The sequence below is a fragment of the Sus scrofa genome, chromosome 5 (assembly GCF_054392235.1).
Source record: "Sus scrofa isolate SSC_HxYL_T2T_F1_AM1 chromosome 5, Sscrofa_HxYL_maternal_Yorkshire_Landrace_v2.0, whole genome shotgun sequence".
NCBI classification, from domain to species: domain Eukaryota; kingdom Metazoa; phylum Chordata; class Mammalia; order Artiodactyla; family Suidae; genus Sus; species Sus scrofa.
Genome location: NC_139387.1, coordinates 107572586 through 107587116, shown reverse-complemented (window position 1 = coordinate 107587116; position 14531 = coordinate 107572586). Strand labels below are relative to the sequence as shown.

Genomic DNA, 14531 nt, shown 5'->3' with positions numbered 1-14531 from the left:
AGATTTCAAGTTATTGTTATCTTGTAGCTGCTTTACTGCTTTGGGTGTGTCTGTTGTTTGTTAAAAACCCTATAATATTAGAATCTTCCTATTTTAAAATTGAATAGGTTTGGAGTTACTGCCCCCTACTAAACGTGCAAGTCCTGGAATCATTGTCATCTTTTACCCAGCAGCTCAGCTCACTCTGTGTTACTGGTTACTTTTAAACAGCATTTTTAAAGGAGGTGTATTGCCTGTGTGTGCCTGCAGGTCTCCGTGTGCCCATGAGCCAGTGATATGCAGAAGGGCAGGAGAGAAGAATGTTCAATCAAATCAATAAGCCATTGAGTCATTTTCATGTAGAGTGCTTAATGAAAGAGGCTTACCAGCTTCGCTCCAGTTTTCTGAAGCCACTGGTGGTGATAGGTGCTGAGGACAGGCGTTCTATGTTTCTTATTATAGTCTTTCCCTTTATTAGACACAAAATAGCTTATTGCATCTGCTATGTAATTTTTAGTAATGTTACTGTACACACCTCCATAATTACTCGACTCTAAGTTTCCTTAGAGCAGGACATTGCATGGCTTGTTCAAAAAAACTGTTGTCAGAATCTAGAGCAGCGTGTAGCCTGTAGTAGATGTCCAATAAATATTTATTAAATTAGTGAATATATTAACACTATCTAATGGATTGTGATTCTGTGCTAACAGTGGTTTCTGATTAAAGATCTTACTCTCTGCTATATTATTTGCTGAAGTATTTATATCATTCGGAACCTAATGTTCGTATTAATTATTATTAGGCTGTTTTGGGGGGTGATATTTCTTTGCTAATAACATTTTAATTAAGATTTAAGATCAAAAGGAAGTTTTAAGAAAATAAAAAGTAGAAGATACATACATAAACTCCTATGTATAAAACAGATGACCAAAAATGACCTACTGTATAGCACAGGGAACCATACTCAATATTTTGTAATAGCCTATAAAGGAAAAGAATCTATTTATTTATTTATTTTTTGTCTTTTTGCCATTTCTTGGGCCGTTCCCGCGGCATATGGAGGTTCCCAGGCTAGGGGTCAAATCGGAGCTGTAGTCGCCAGCCTACACCACAGCCACAGCCACAGCCACGCAGCATCCGAGTTGCGTCTGCGACCTACACAACAGCTCATGGCAACGCCGGATCCTTAACCCACCGAGCAAGGGCAGGGATCGAACCTGCAACCTCATGGTTCCTAGTCGGATTCGTTAACCACTGCGCCACGACAGGAACTCCAAGGAAAAGAATCTAAAACAGAGTCAGTGCTCTCTACACCTGAAACTACCATGACGTTATAAATCAACTATACTTCAATAAAAATGATAAAAAACAAAAAGACTTGTAAAATATCTTAATATTGAAGTAATCCTAACATTGGAAAGTACTATTCATTGCTTCAAATGATCTTCTGGGGACTGAACAATAAAATGCACAGTAACGGAACCTTTCTCAGTTCAGCCAACTTACAGAAAACACTGTGCGTTTTTATGCAGCACTTCCATGGGTATCCTGATTTAACCACATGGTATCTGATTTTTTTATGCTTAATGTAATATTGGAGGAAATATATTTCGTGTTGTTCCTACTGCAACGGTAGTTATACTTTTATATTCTCTATAAAAGCATGGTATGGTTTTTAACTAATATTTCTAATAAGCTTTTGTTGTTATCATTAACTGTAGTTAATTTGAAGGCACTGTAAAATGTATCAGATTGTGTCCTCTGTGTAGGTGGTCATGATGAGATGGCATTTTCATTATGACGCTAAAGTCACTCTTTAGTGAGTGTATTACCACTGTCCCACGACACTGGCATTGCAGTGGAATTCAGTTCCAACTGGCTATAAGACATCTTTCTTCCGTGAAGGTCAGGCCACTTTAAAATATTATCTCAGTGCTTTTAGCCTATTAAAGAGATATTGGAAAAGTGATTTATTCTTATTTAGCTGGTGAAAAAATGGCAGCATAGACAGAGCAAGTCAGTTCCATAAGGTCGGTGACAAATCATTTTTGTGGAGTGAGATCAAGTTTCCAAAGTCACAGTCTAGTTTGCAAGGTGCCCAAGACAGATTGAAGAAGTCAAAGTCAAATGTTTACCTCTCTTGGTTAGAAATAATAAAGTTGGTGCTGATGTGCTCAAGGCTTCAAAATGTGTGAGTCAGCTCATATGCATGAGCTGCCAGACTCTGCATCTGCAGCTTTTGTACTAGGTCACTGGGTTGACCTGTATGAGATGGTAGTGAAATAAACTGAAATCTATCCCAATCTGTTGGGATAGCTGTGATAATAAAAGTGAATTTCTAGTCAGCATAAATATGTTTTTTGTTTTAAAAGAGCGAGAGAAGAAATAACAGAAGATAACAAGGAGGTAGTTAAAAAATAATTAATGAGTGTTAAGGGCCACTATAAAAACATAATGTAAAAACGAATGCCCCAGCAAAGATTCAATTAGAAATGCATTCTTTTCTAAGGAAAGTTTTGTCTGTATAAATGTCCAAGAGTGGGGTTGCTGGGTCATATGGCAGTTCTATGTATGGTTTTCTAAGGTACCTCCATACTGTTCTCCATACCAGCTCGCATTCCCACCAACAGTGCTGGAGGGTTCCCTTTTCTCCACAACCCCTCCAGCACTTGTTATTTGTGGACTTATTAATGATGGCCAATCTGACTGGTGTGAGGTGGTTATCTTATGGTAGTTTTGATTTGCATTTCTCTAATAATCAGGGATGTTGAGCATTATTCATGTCCTTGTTGTCCATCTGTATATCTTCCTTGGAGAAATGTCTATTCGGGTCCTTTGCCCATTTTTCCTTTGTGTTGTTGGCGTTTTTGCCGTTGAGTTGTGTAAGTTGCTTGTATATTCTAGAGATTAAGCCCTTGTTGGTTGCATCATTGGAAACTATTTTCTCCCATTCTGTAAGTTGCCTTTTTGTTTTCTTTTTGGTTTCCTTTTCTGTGCAAAAGCTTGTCAGTTTGATTAGGTCCCATTGGTTTATTTTTGCCTTTATTTCTGTTGCTTTGGGAGACTGACCTGAGAAAACATTTGTAAGGTGGATATCAGAGACTGTTTTGCCTATATTCTCTTCCAGGAGTTTGATGGTGTCTTGTCTTATATTTAAGTCGTTAAGCCATTTTGAGTGTATTTTCATGCATGGTGTGAGGGTGTGTTCTAGTTTCATTGATTTGCATGTAGCTGCCCAGATTTCCCAGCAATTCTTGCTGAAAAGACTGTCTTTTTCCCATTTTATGTTCTTGCCTCCTTTGTCACAGATTAATTGACCATAGGTATCTGGGTTTATTTCTGGGTTCTCTATTCTGTTCCATTGGTCTGTCTGTCTGTTTTGGTACCAGTACCACACTGTGTTGATAACTGTAGCTTTGTAATATTGCCTGAAGTCTGGGAGAGTTATGTCTCCTGCTTGGTTTTTGTTCTTCAAAATTGCTTTGGCAATTCTGGGTCTTTTGTGGTTTCATATAAATTTTTGGATTGTTTGTTCTAATTCTGTGAAAAATGTCATGGGTAATTTGATAGGGATTGCATTGAATCTGTAGATTGCTTTGGGTAGTATGGCCATTTTTACAGTATTAATTTTTTCAAATCAGGAGCATGGAATATCTTTCCATTTCTTTACATCTTCTTTATTTGATTGTTTTATAGTTCTCAGCATATAAGTCTTTCACCTCCTTGGTCATTTGCTGTTTGATTGTTTTATAGTTCTCAGCATGTAAGTCTTTCAACTCTTTGGTCAGGTATATACCCAGGTATTTGATTTTTTGGGGTTGCAATTTTAAAGGGCATTGTACTTTTATATTCTTTTTCTAATATTTCATTGTTAGTATACAGAAATTATACTGAATGTTAATCTTATATCCTGCTACTTTGCTAAATTTGTTGATCAGTTCAGGTAGTTTTTGGGTTGAGTTCTTAGGGTTTTCTATATATAGTATCATGTCATCTGCATGTAGTGACAATTTTACCTCTTCTCTTCCTATTTGGATGCCTTTCATTTCTTTTGTTTGTCTGATTGCCGTGACTAGGACTTCCAGTATATATTGAATAACAGTGGTGAGAGTGGGCATCCTTGTCTTGTTCCAGATTTTAGTGGGAAGGCTTTCTGCTTTTCTCCATTGAATATTATATTTGCTGTGGGTTTGTCGCAAATGGTATGTTCCCTCTATACCCACTTTGGTAAGAGTTTTGATCATGAATGGATGTTGGACTTTGTCAAATGTTTTCTCTGCATCTATTGAGATGATCAGGCGGCTTTTGACTTTTCTTTTGTTAATGTGTTGTATGATGTTGATTGATTTGCATATGTCAAATCATCCTTGTGAACCTGGGATGAATCCCACCTGGTCGTGGTATTTGATTTTTTTTACATGTTGCTGGATTTGGTCAGCTAAAATTTCGTTGAGAATTTTTGCTTCTATATTCATCAAAGATACTGGCCAATAGTTTTCTTTTTTGATGGTGGTATCTTTGTCTGGTTTTGGAATTAGGGTGATGGTGGCATCATAGAATGTATGAAAACTTTCCTTAAAAAAGGGAGTGGGAGGGATGGGGAGCTTGGGGTTAATGGATGCAAACTATTGCTTTTGGAATGGACTAGCAGTGAGATCCTGCTGTTAAGCACTGAGAACTATGTCTAGATGCTTACGACGGAGCATGATAAGGAGAGAAAAAAGAATGTATTCATGTATGTGTAACTGGGTCACTATGCTGTACAGTAGGAAAAAAAATTGTATGGGGAAATAATAAAAAAATGTATTAGGGAAATAACAATAAAAAAAAGAAGTGGATACTGAATTGAAATGATTAAACTATGGTCTTCCTCATATTGTCACCCACTCCTTTATTATTCTCCATTTGGCAGAGCTCTTAAGTTTGCTACCAGCAAATTCTTTCCTTCCTTCCTCCCTCCCTCTTCTTCCCGCCTCTCTCCCTCTTTTGTTCCTTTCTCTTTTCCCCTCCCTTCCCTTCCCTTCTCTCCCCTTCTCTCCCACAGCTCAGTTTTCCCCAAGTGTGTTTTCCATGGGAATATAAGGTCTGTAGGATACTCAGATGGGAAATGTGGGCAGAGAAATTTAAGAAATATTAAGTACATCATAATCTCTTGGAAATTCCTGGTATACTCTTAACACTTTCTAGTCTTCAAGAAATGGCTTAAAATAAGAAACCTGTTACCCCAATCCCTTCCAAAATGGTTTGACTATGAAATATGTATTTTCATATATAGTAACATATAGGAACATTTCAGGCACCGAACTTGAGAGCAAAGAAAGAAGTACCAGTGATGAGAGGAATGCGGGGATATGCTGGCCAACATAAATTTTATGGGACATGTCATATTTTTTGCAGAATTAGTGATTTATTTATGCTGTGCTCATTTTCCATTTTGCAGAAACATCAGTTAAAAATGCTTTGTATCCTTTTGAATTGTATAGTCTGTAAAAATTGTTAGGATTTATGAATGGATTGTCCATTGAATGTCATTTTAAGGCTGTGTAAAACCTGTATTTTGAGATTTCTTACTTTTTTTTTTTTAATTCCTAGAAGTCGCTTTTCTTGATGTGAGACTTTAATTGAAAAGGTCATTGCTGAGAAATCATTGTGATTCCAGATTTTCTGTCTTCTCGTATATTTTGTGAATTGCTTTGTCACTTTTAATAGTGACAATGAAAAAAAAGTTTAATGTTAGAAATCCATAGTCACCACATTTCTCATTTAGTCTGCCATATAAAACGCTGTATTTAATTTCCTGGGAAATAGTAGACTCTTTTACGTTATTAATTTGTGTGTGTGTGTGTGTGTATTTCCAGTCCTTTATCTCTCAAATCGTAGGAAAGGAAAAGCTGCAATTTGAAAAGCTTTGAGGATGCAATATTGGAGCAAACGGCCTCTCTGATGCCTGGGCGTTCAGTTTGTTTTATTATGATGGGAGTATTTTAAAACTAAGATACGTCGGGAACCTTATTTTGTTAACATTGCTGAGTTAAATGTGTAAGTATTGACCTGTCGATGAAATATGAGACCTTTTAGCCAGTGACATTTTAAATGACTCTCATCGTAGGGGAAGCCTGTGGGGACGCCGGATGCTGGTGCTTATTTCCGAGTGCTCGCAGAGCATGGAGTGGCTGCCTTGTTTACAGCGCCGACTGCAATTAGAGCAATCCGTCAACAGGACCCCGGGGCCGCCTTGGGGAAGCAGTACTCTTTGACAAGGTGAACTCGGGATGCACGGGGCACATGGCAGTAAAACCTGCAATCAGAGTGAATAACTGCACATTATGTGTGTATTTTTGGCACTGCTATACCTCTATGGAAAGAACCAAAGTTGTAAATGTTAAGAATTAGTGTGGTAGGAGTTCCCCTCGTGGCATAGCGGAAACAAATCCGACTAGGAACCATGAGGTTGCAGGTTCGATCCCTGGTCTCGCTCGGTGGGTTAAGGATCCAGCGTTGCCGTGAGCTGTGGTGTAGGTCACAGACGCGGCTTGGATCTGGTGTTGCTGTGGCTGTGGTGTAGCCCAGCAGCTGTAGCTCTGATTAGACCCCTAGCCTGGGAACCTCTGTATGCCGTGGGTACAGCCTTAAAAAGACAAAGGACAAAAAAAAAAAAAATAGATGTTGTAAACGTATCTTTGAAATAGTTGGAAATTTAACTATACTGTGAATATTTTTAAATACCATATCCTGTTTATTTCCATTTAGATTTTTATCACAACAGTTCTTTTTTAAACTACCCTGCTCAGAATTCCCGTCGTGGCTCAGCGCGTTAGGAACCCGACTAGTATCCATGAGGATGTGTGTTCGATCCCTGGCCTTGCTCAGTGGGTTAAGGATCTGACATTGCTGCAAGCTGCAGTGTAGGTCATGGATGTGGCTTGGATCCCACATTGCTGTGGTTGTGGTGTAGGCCGGCAGCTGCAGCTCTGATTGGACCCTGCCATGGGTGTGGGCCTAAAAAAAACTCCCAAACAAACAAAAAACCACTCTGCTTATATTTTTCTTAAAGTAAAATGCTAACTGTGACTTAAAATGGGTATGTGTGCATGTCTGTAGAAGAATATGTAAATTACATGGATTATACATACATGTAATAACATGTCCTTAGAAAATAGGCTAACGGTCTAAACAGAGAGAAAACATTATTTGATTTCATATGTAAAGGTAAAATATGGAAATGAGAATCCAAACTACCTTTGTTGAAAGGGTGAAGGAAATTATTTTTCTGTTGTTTTGTAATTTTTGCACTGAATAGTTTAGATACTTTTGTGCTAGTTTATTGCCATTCATTTTAGTTTACTGATGATCTATATTCAGAGATAATTATAGCAATTTATGTCTTCAAGGCAGTTTCCAGCATCAGTTCTTATTGAATCTCTTTGAGGTAGGTCTCTGTTATCATAAACTAAAAGGATTTTATAGTCTTTTTTTGTTATTGTCTTTTTGCCTTTTCTAGGGCCGCTCCCGAGACATACGGAGGTTCCCAGGCTAGGGGTCCAATCAGAGCTGTAGCCACCGGCCTACGCCAGAGCCACAGCAACGTGGGATCCGAGCCATGTCTGCAACCTACGCCACAGCTCATGGCAACACTAGATCCTTAACCCACTGAGCAAGGCCAGGGATAGTACTTGCAACCTCATGGTTCCTAGTCAGATTCGTTAACCACTGCACCACGACGGGAACTCCGAATTTTATAGTTTTTCCAAGTCACAAGTGGATTTGAATTAAGTCAGTTTGAATTTTTTTAATTAAATGCCAGAACTTAGGAATTTTATGCTGCTGTGGTCCAAAGAAGGGGTTAAAATAGATACTACACAGCAATTGCAGATACAAGCAAGAAGCTTTCAGTTTGGACATGGTCGCTGGTTTTGTTTGTTCCTTTTTCCTCCATTTGTTTTATGAAAAAAAAAAATCAGGATTTCCATAAAATGTTCATAAAATGAACGTACAACGTGTTGATAAAATGGGTCTCCTATTATATTTCTCTTCACCCTCTCCTTGATCCTTTACTTACATTTCAGTTGAGTTTTAGCCACCGCAGGTGAAAGGATGGAAACATGGCTTTGAGTAAAACATCTGAGGCTACGTGAGGTCTCCGTATCTTCAGACAGCTCCCGGGGTTTTGAAGACACCGTGGGTAGGATTCTCCCTCGCAGTGTCTCTCTGCTGAGAGCACATTCTGATGACAGGGCCTGAGTTGTGTGACCAGCTAAGATCTCTTGTTTGCAACATCGTCTTTTCCTGCTTGTTTGTACATGAGATTTAGATGTTATCCTTACTGTAAAGGCAGAGCTGTTTCTAATTAGCCTGAAGTATGAAGGATGAAACAATAGCGGATGAATGCTTATTAAATCATCCCTGTTTCAAACGAATAGGTATGGGCATGGAGTATGAGATCTTAGGGTAGGAGAAATTGCAGTAAGTTCCCCTGATTGTGCCCCTCTGACTTTAGACATCGTAAGTTATTCTTGATGATGTGAACTTATGTTTTAAATAGATATTTAGGGATGCAGGCTCCAAAAACAACCTCAGTTATTCAAATGACTACTATTAATAAATGCAAATACTTGCTGATCACCAGCTACATGCCAGGCATAAGCAGTTAAAGTTTGTTATCTCATGTAGTCATTACAGTAAGTAGGAATTGTGATTATTCTCTTTTTACAGATGAATAAAGTTAAGGCCAGAGAGTTTAAGTAACTCTTTAGGAAGAAATTAACTCAGGCAGTCTGACTAGAGCCTATGCTCTTAATATCGCAGACATACTCTTTCTGTGATAAGTAAATTAGAAAAATAACTTGACCCAGGGGTTTTTAAAATCATCCATGGGGTAAAGGCAACTTCTGCTTTAGGGCCTCACCCAGGGCATATGGAGGTTCCCAGGCCAAGGGTCCAGTCGGAGCTACAGCTGCCAGCCTACGCCACAGCACAGCAGTGCAGGACCCAAGCCATGTCTGCGACCTATGCCACAGCTCATGGCAACACCAGATGCTTAACCCACTGAGCGAGGCCAGAAATTGAACCTGAAACCTCAGGGTTCCTAGTCGGCTTTGTTTCTGCTGCACTAAGGTGGGAACTCTGCTTTTCCATTATTTTTAGTCTATACAGGTAATACCTTTAACTGATCTACTTTAACAGATTCTTACATGTGGACTAAAAAGATGTTAGAAACAGAAGGAAACTCAAAAATCTGACTAACTCATTAGGAAACTGAGGCTCAGAAAAAGCTGGTTTGGGAGTTCCTGTGGTGGTGCAGCAGAGGTGAATCCGACTAGGAACCATGAGGTTGCAGGTTTGATTCCTGGCCTCGCTCAGTGGGTTAAGGATCCGGCGTTGCCGTGAGCTGTGGTGTAGGTCGCAGACTCGGCTTGGATCTGGCATTGCTGTGGCTGTGGCATCGGCCGGTGGCTACAGCTCCAATTAGACCCCTGGCCTGGAACATCCATATGCCGAGGGTGAGGCCCTAAAAAGGACAAAAGACCAAAAAAAAAAAAAAAAAAGCTAGTTTGGATTAGAGAGAGAATAAAAACCAGAACCCAAGGCTTCCCCTGTGAATATACTTCGTTTCACCCTAGCTTGCTGAGGAACATTCACCAGATAAAATAATTGTTCATGGCTGACTTGCAGTTTGCTTTTCTCTCCTTTCATAGAATATTTTCAGTGGTGAAGTTTTAATTTTGAAATGCGTTACACAGCTCTTTAGAGATTGTTTTAAAGTAAATGTGTTTAAGATGTCCCCAAAATTCATGAGGCTGCTCTGAAATAGGGAACTAACCAGAACTATAAGTTCATTTTATCAGGTAAGTAGAGTTCGGAAAAAGGGATTGGAAATCGTGTAGTGTAATCATTTCATTTTACAGTAGACAAAACTTTGCCACTGAGAAGTGAAATAGCCTTTGCAGGATTGCAAAGCTGTGATGGGGCAAAACTGAGATGAGGCAGTGTTGTTACACCGTAGTTTAGATCCTGATTCTGGAGTTAGCCTCCCTGGGTTCAGATCTACCACGTACTGGCTGTGTGACCTGGGGAAAGTTCTCTATCTCTCTGTTCTTTTCTTTTTCCTTTCCTCCCCCCTCCTCCTCTTTCTTTTTCTTTCTTTTTGTTCCTTTTCTTTCTTTTCTTTCCTTCCTACTGTAAGAACAATAACACCCTAAAAATATAATGAAAGTAAAAGTTACATAATCCATGTAAAGCACTTGGAACTGTTCTTAACATAAACTAAGTCTTAGCTATTATCATCTTCTTCCTAATTCACTGCTCTTTTTCATTTCCCATGATCTTCTAGTTCAATTTTAATAAAATTAGAAAAAAAAAATCCATTCTGGAATTTCCATTCAAGATAGCAAAGTGTCTCATTCTTTTTTAAAAAAATTTTATTGGAGTGTAGTTGACTTACAGTGTTGTGTTAGTTTCATGTGTACAGAAACATGAATCAGTTATATATATATATACACACACATATTAATTTCTTTTTAGATTCTTTACCCATGTAGGTCATTCTACAGTATTGAGTAGATTTCCCTGCCCTATACTGTAGGTCATTCTTTTGCACATCTTTTTTTTTTTTTTTTTCCTGCTTTTTTTAGGGCTGCACCCACTGCATATGGAAGTTCCTAGGATAAGGGTCGAATCAGAGCTGCAGCTGCCAGCCTACACCACAGCCATAGCAACTCAGGATCTGAGCTGTATCTGCCACCTACACCACAACTCATGGCTATGCTGGATCCGTAGCCCCCTGAGCAAAGCCGAGGATCAAACCTGCATATCGTGGACCCTAGTTGGGTTCGTTACTGCTGAGCCCCAACAGGAACTCCCCAGTGGGGAATTTTTTTGATGCTAGCCTTTCTTTTTTTAGTTTCACAGCAATGAGAGTAATACAACAAAGAAAAAACAGCATCAGAGCTGAGCTGAAAAAGAAATATTTCTCTGCACTGGAAATGGATTAGATTTGCAAAGTGGTGATGTGGCTGAAGCCAGAGGCTCACTAGTTCTACAGTCAGGCACTGGCAGAGTAATTGGGACTCAGTGTTGCCCTGCTTAGACCATGGAGTCAGAGCTTACTCAGTTATTGAAGATGGGCCTGGGATGTTACTCCCTCCTCAGAAAGGAGACTGATAACATTGGCTGTCATTTGTTTTCTGGGACTATGACTCATAGCAAGCTTTGGTTGGGGATCCGAATGAGACAAAGAACAGCAGAGCAACCAGAGACTGAAGCAACTGCCCATCTGTCGTCCTGGAATAAGATCTATGATATCCTGAGTATCACTGTGGATTAATAATTCTGAACCATTATTATGGCATGGGACTTCTAGAGGTTAGTTACTTCACCCACAAACTATTGGACTGAGAAGAAGATCATAGGAGAGGGAGAGAGAGAGATAAAATAAAAACAAGGAATTTCTATTTTGAAAAGAGTAGGAGAAACAAAATTCCAAACTCATGAGGAATTCTTTTTTTTTTCTTTTTTCTTTTTATCTTTTGTTGTTGTTGTTGCTATTTCTTGGGCCGCTCCCGCGGCATATGGAGGTTCCCAGGCTAGGGGTTGAATCGGAGCTGTAGCCACCGGCCTACGCCAGAGCCACAGCAACGCCGGATCCGAGCCGCGTCTGCAACCTACACCACAGCTCACGGCTACGCCGGATCGTTAACCCACTGAGCAAGGGCAGGGACTGAACCCGCAACCTCATGGTTCCTAGTCGGATTCGTTAACCACTGCGCCACGACGGGAACTCCCCTCATGAAGAATTCTAATGCTAATAAAATCAACAGAACGTGGATTCATTCCAGTTGAGATTATTTTTGTAATATGGTCAAATCAAACGTGAAAATAAGTATGTTAAGGATAACATAACATTATTTTAATTACATAAAAAATTTATGTAATATTAAAAATATGGTGGGTATGAAAAAATACAGTGCAATCGATAATGTAAATTTAATCAGTAAATAAAACAAATAGATGGGCTCAATCAAAGACTCTTAAAAATTATAGGATATCATTGAGGAAATTACCCAGAATGGAAAACAGAGAGACAAAGTAAAAAATATGAAAGAACAATTAAGAGACTTGGAGGAAAGTATAGGAAACTATAAGAGTTTCAGAAGAAGAAAATGGAAGAATTGCTAGAGAAATGACAGTATAAGAATCAATAGATATAATACATTACTAAATTGAAGAAAGATGTGGATCCCATAGGGAAAGTGCCATCCAGGTACTAAGCAGGTTAAATATCAGTAAATTCTCTTTGGACACATCATTTGAAAATTGCAGAACATGAATTGAGGCTATAGATTAAGTGAAATAATAATAATAAAAAAAAGCCTACCAGAAGGAATCAACAGAGCACCAAAGAGGACAATCCGTAGTGATGCCAATAGATATACTAGACGGCAATAAAGGTCTTCAGAGTTCTATGGGTGAATTGTCAAATGAAAGTTTTTTATTGAAATCTGAGGGCCAGACAGAAAAACCTGCATATGGACAAAGCAAAGGGAACATAAAATCCAGAGACTTTCTTAACAGGAAAAGTTCACATAGAAGGATGGTATGGGATCCGAAAAAAGCAGTAGCAAAAATTGATGAAATATGTTGTTGAGTTTGTATAGTTTGTTACTATAATAATGATCATCAGAGATTGTTTAAACGCAGCCAAAATTAATGCAATAAAAGTAGGAAAATAGTGGAGATTTTTTTCCAAAGGTAATTTGATGGGAGTTCCCTTGTGATGCAGCAGGTTAAGGATCAGCTTTGTCACTGCTGTGGCTTGAGTCATTGCTGTGGTGTGGGTTCGATCCCCTGAACTTTCACAGTGTTACAGGTACAACCAAAAAAAAAAAAAAGAAAGAGAGAAAACGTAATTGGAATTTTATAGTGGAGAGCAGTAGAGAAAATAGAATAAAGGAAGTTTAGAGATAACTACAGAAGCATTGATGGCAAAAAATAATAATGTTCTGTCATGTGAACTGGAAGTTGATGAGGCATCACTGAAATAATCTATTTTTATTTAGCTTCTGTTGGCACAACTGAAGAGTAATTTTGTCTTGTTTGGTAGATATATGGACCTTGAAGGAAATGTTCATTTTAGTTTTCTTCTGCCCCTACTTTATTACCTGAAGACCCTTCACCATAATTTATCTTTGGCTTTTTATCCATTACTGTAAAGTTTCCTGTGTATTTTGGAATGCAGTTCATTTAATGACACAATCATTTTTCTCTTTCCCCTTTTGCTTTATCTTCAACTTCATTTCAATCTTGAATTTTACTCAATTTTATAAAAAATGGAGGAAAGATATGTAGGTCTCATTCCTATTAATCTCTCCCTCCTTCTTTTCTACTCTGAATATTTCATCTTGTCATTTTGTTTGCCCTTTCAGCATTGTACACTTGGAAGTAGATTCATCTTTCCATGTGTTAACCATTGTCAGAATATCTCCCATGTACTGAATTAGTCTATAATAATTTTGGGCAGCACTATCCAATAAAATTGATCTCTAAAATGTAGTAGGCAGTAGCCACTTAGCAGTACTGAACTCCTGACAGAGAGTTAATAATGTGAAGAAATTGACATTTTTAACTTTTTAAAGTTCTAACTGATTTAAATTTTAAATAACCACAGATGGCTAGTAGCTGCCATATTGTACAGTGCCGATACAAGACATATGTAATTAATACGGGTAAATTTATTCTCCAGAGAGCCCAAATTACTATGAAAAAATGGCTGATTTTCACCTTAATGAAAGTATTTTTAAACAAAAATTTATTTTTGAATTTTTAATAGAGGGCATTTCTCTATTTGTATTATTAATAAAACAATGGCAAGGTCAAGGAGAAATTTCACTATTGAGAATGTTTCTATTCCTTTTTTTGCAAGCCTTAAGGACTAAATGTCCTTTAAACATAGGAATACAAAGTCTTGCCCTTAGGCATGAGTTTCTTTTTAAATTATCTTATAATTTATCTTTCATTTATAGATTCATACTAAGATTTTTGTAGTAATCATTTGGTTATAAAAACAAAATTACATAGCATGGTTTTATTTTTCATGAGGGATTAGGAGTTAAATAATATTTGATTAAATATTTATTAAAAGATTTTAAATTGTGTCATTAGCCATGTCTTATTCCTGTATTTTATCTTTGTTTATAATATGTTTATATTCATTAATGTCATATATTTTGAAGTCTGTTAACTGATAAAAATAATAATTTGGGGTAAGTTTTAGGAATTTTAATACAAAAATTGATAGCTTCTAGTGTATTTAAGGAAAAGGAATCATCTGTACTACTGAATGTTTTTCTAAATCACCAATGAGCTCAAAATTTTTCTCTGCTTTTGGTAAATTATAAAGTGATTTTAATGGAAAAGGAAGAGATTTTTCTGACTTGGAGAGAGAGCAGATACTGCTTTTACTATTTATTGGCTATTGGGCATTCTGTTTTGCTTATTTGTACCATTATGAAGATTGGTAATTAAAATGTAAGAAAAAAGGCAGTAGATTGTAATTC

General features: G+C 37.8%; 1 protein-coding gene across 6 annotated transcripts in view; it reads left to right on the top strand.

Annotated features, from left to right (window-relative positions):
* Nucleotides 1–14531, top strand: part of ACSS3 (acyl-CoA synthetase short chain family member 3) — a 149680-nt gene that overhangs the window by 85229 nt on the left and 49920 nt on the right. For 5 of the 6 annotated variants that reach the window (XR_014804590.1, XR_014804589.1, XM_084957730.1 and 2 more), the window contains one exon: nucleotides 6089–6240. Coding sequence is in view for 3 of the 6 variants with exons in the window: in XM_084957730.1 (XP_084813856.1) it covers nucleotides 6089–6240 (152 nt within the window). In the remaining 3 variants the exon portion in view is untranslated. Of the gene's footprint in view, nucleotides 1–6088; nucleotides 6463–7617; nucleotides 9003–14531 lie in introns of those variants that run through there. The other variant, XR_014804591.1, reaches the window with a different exon arrangement.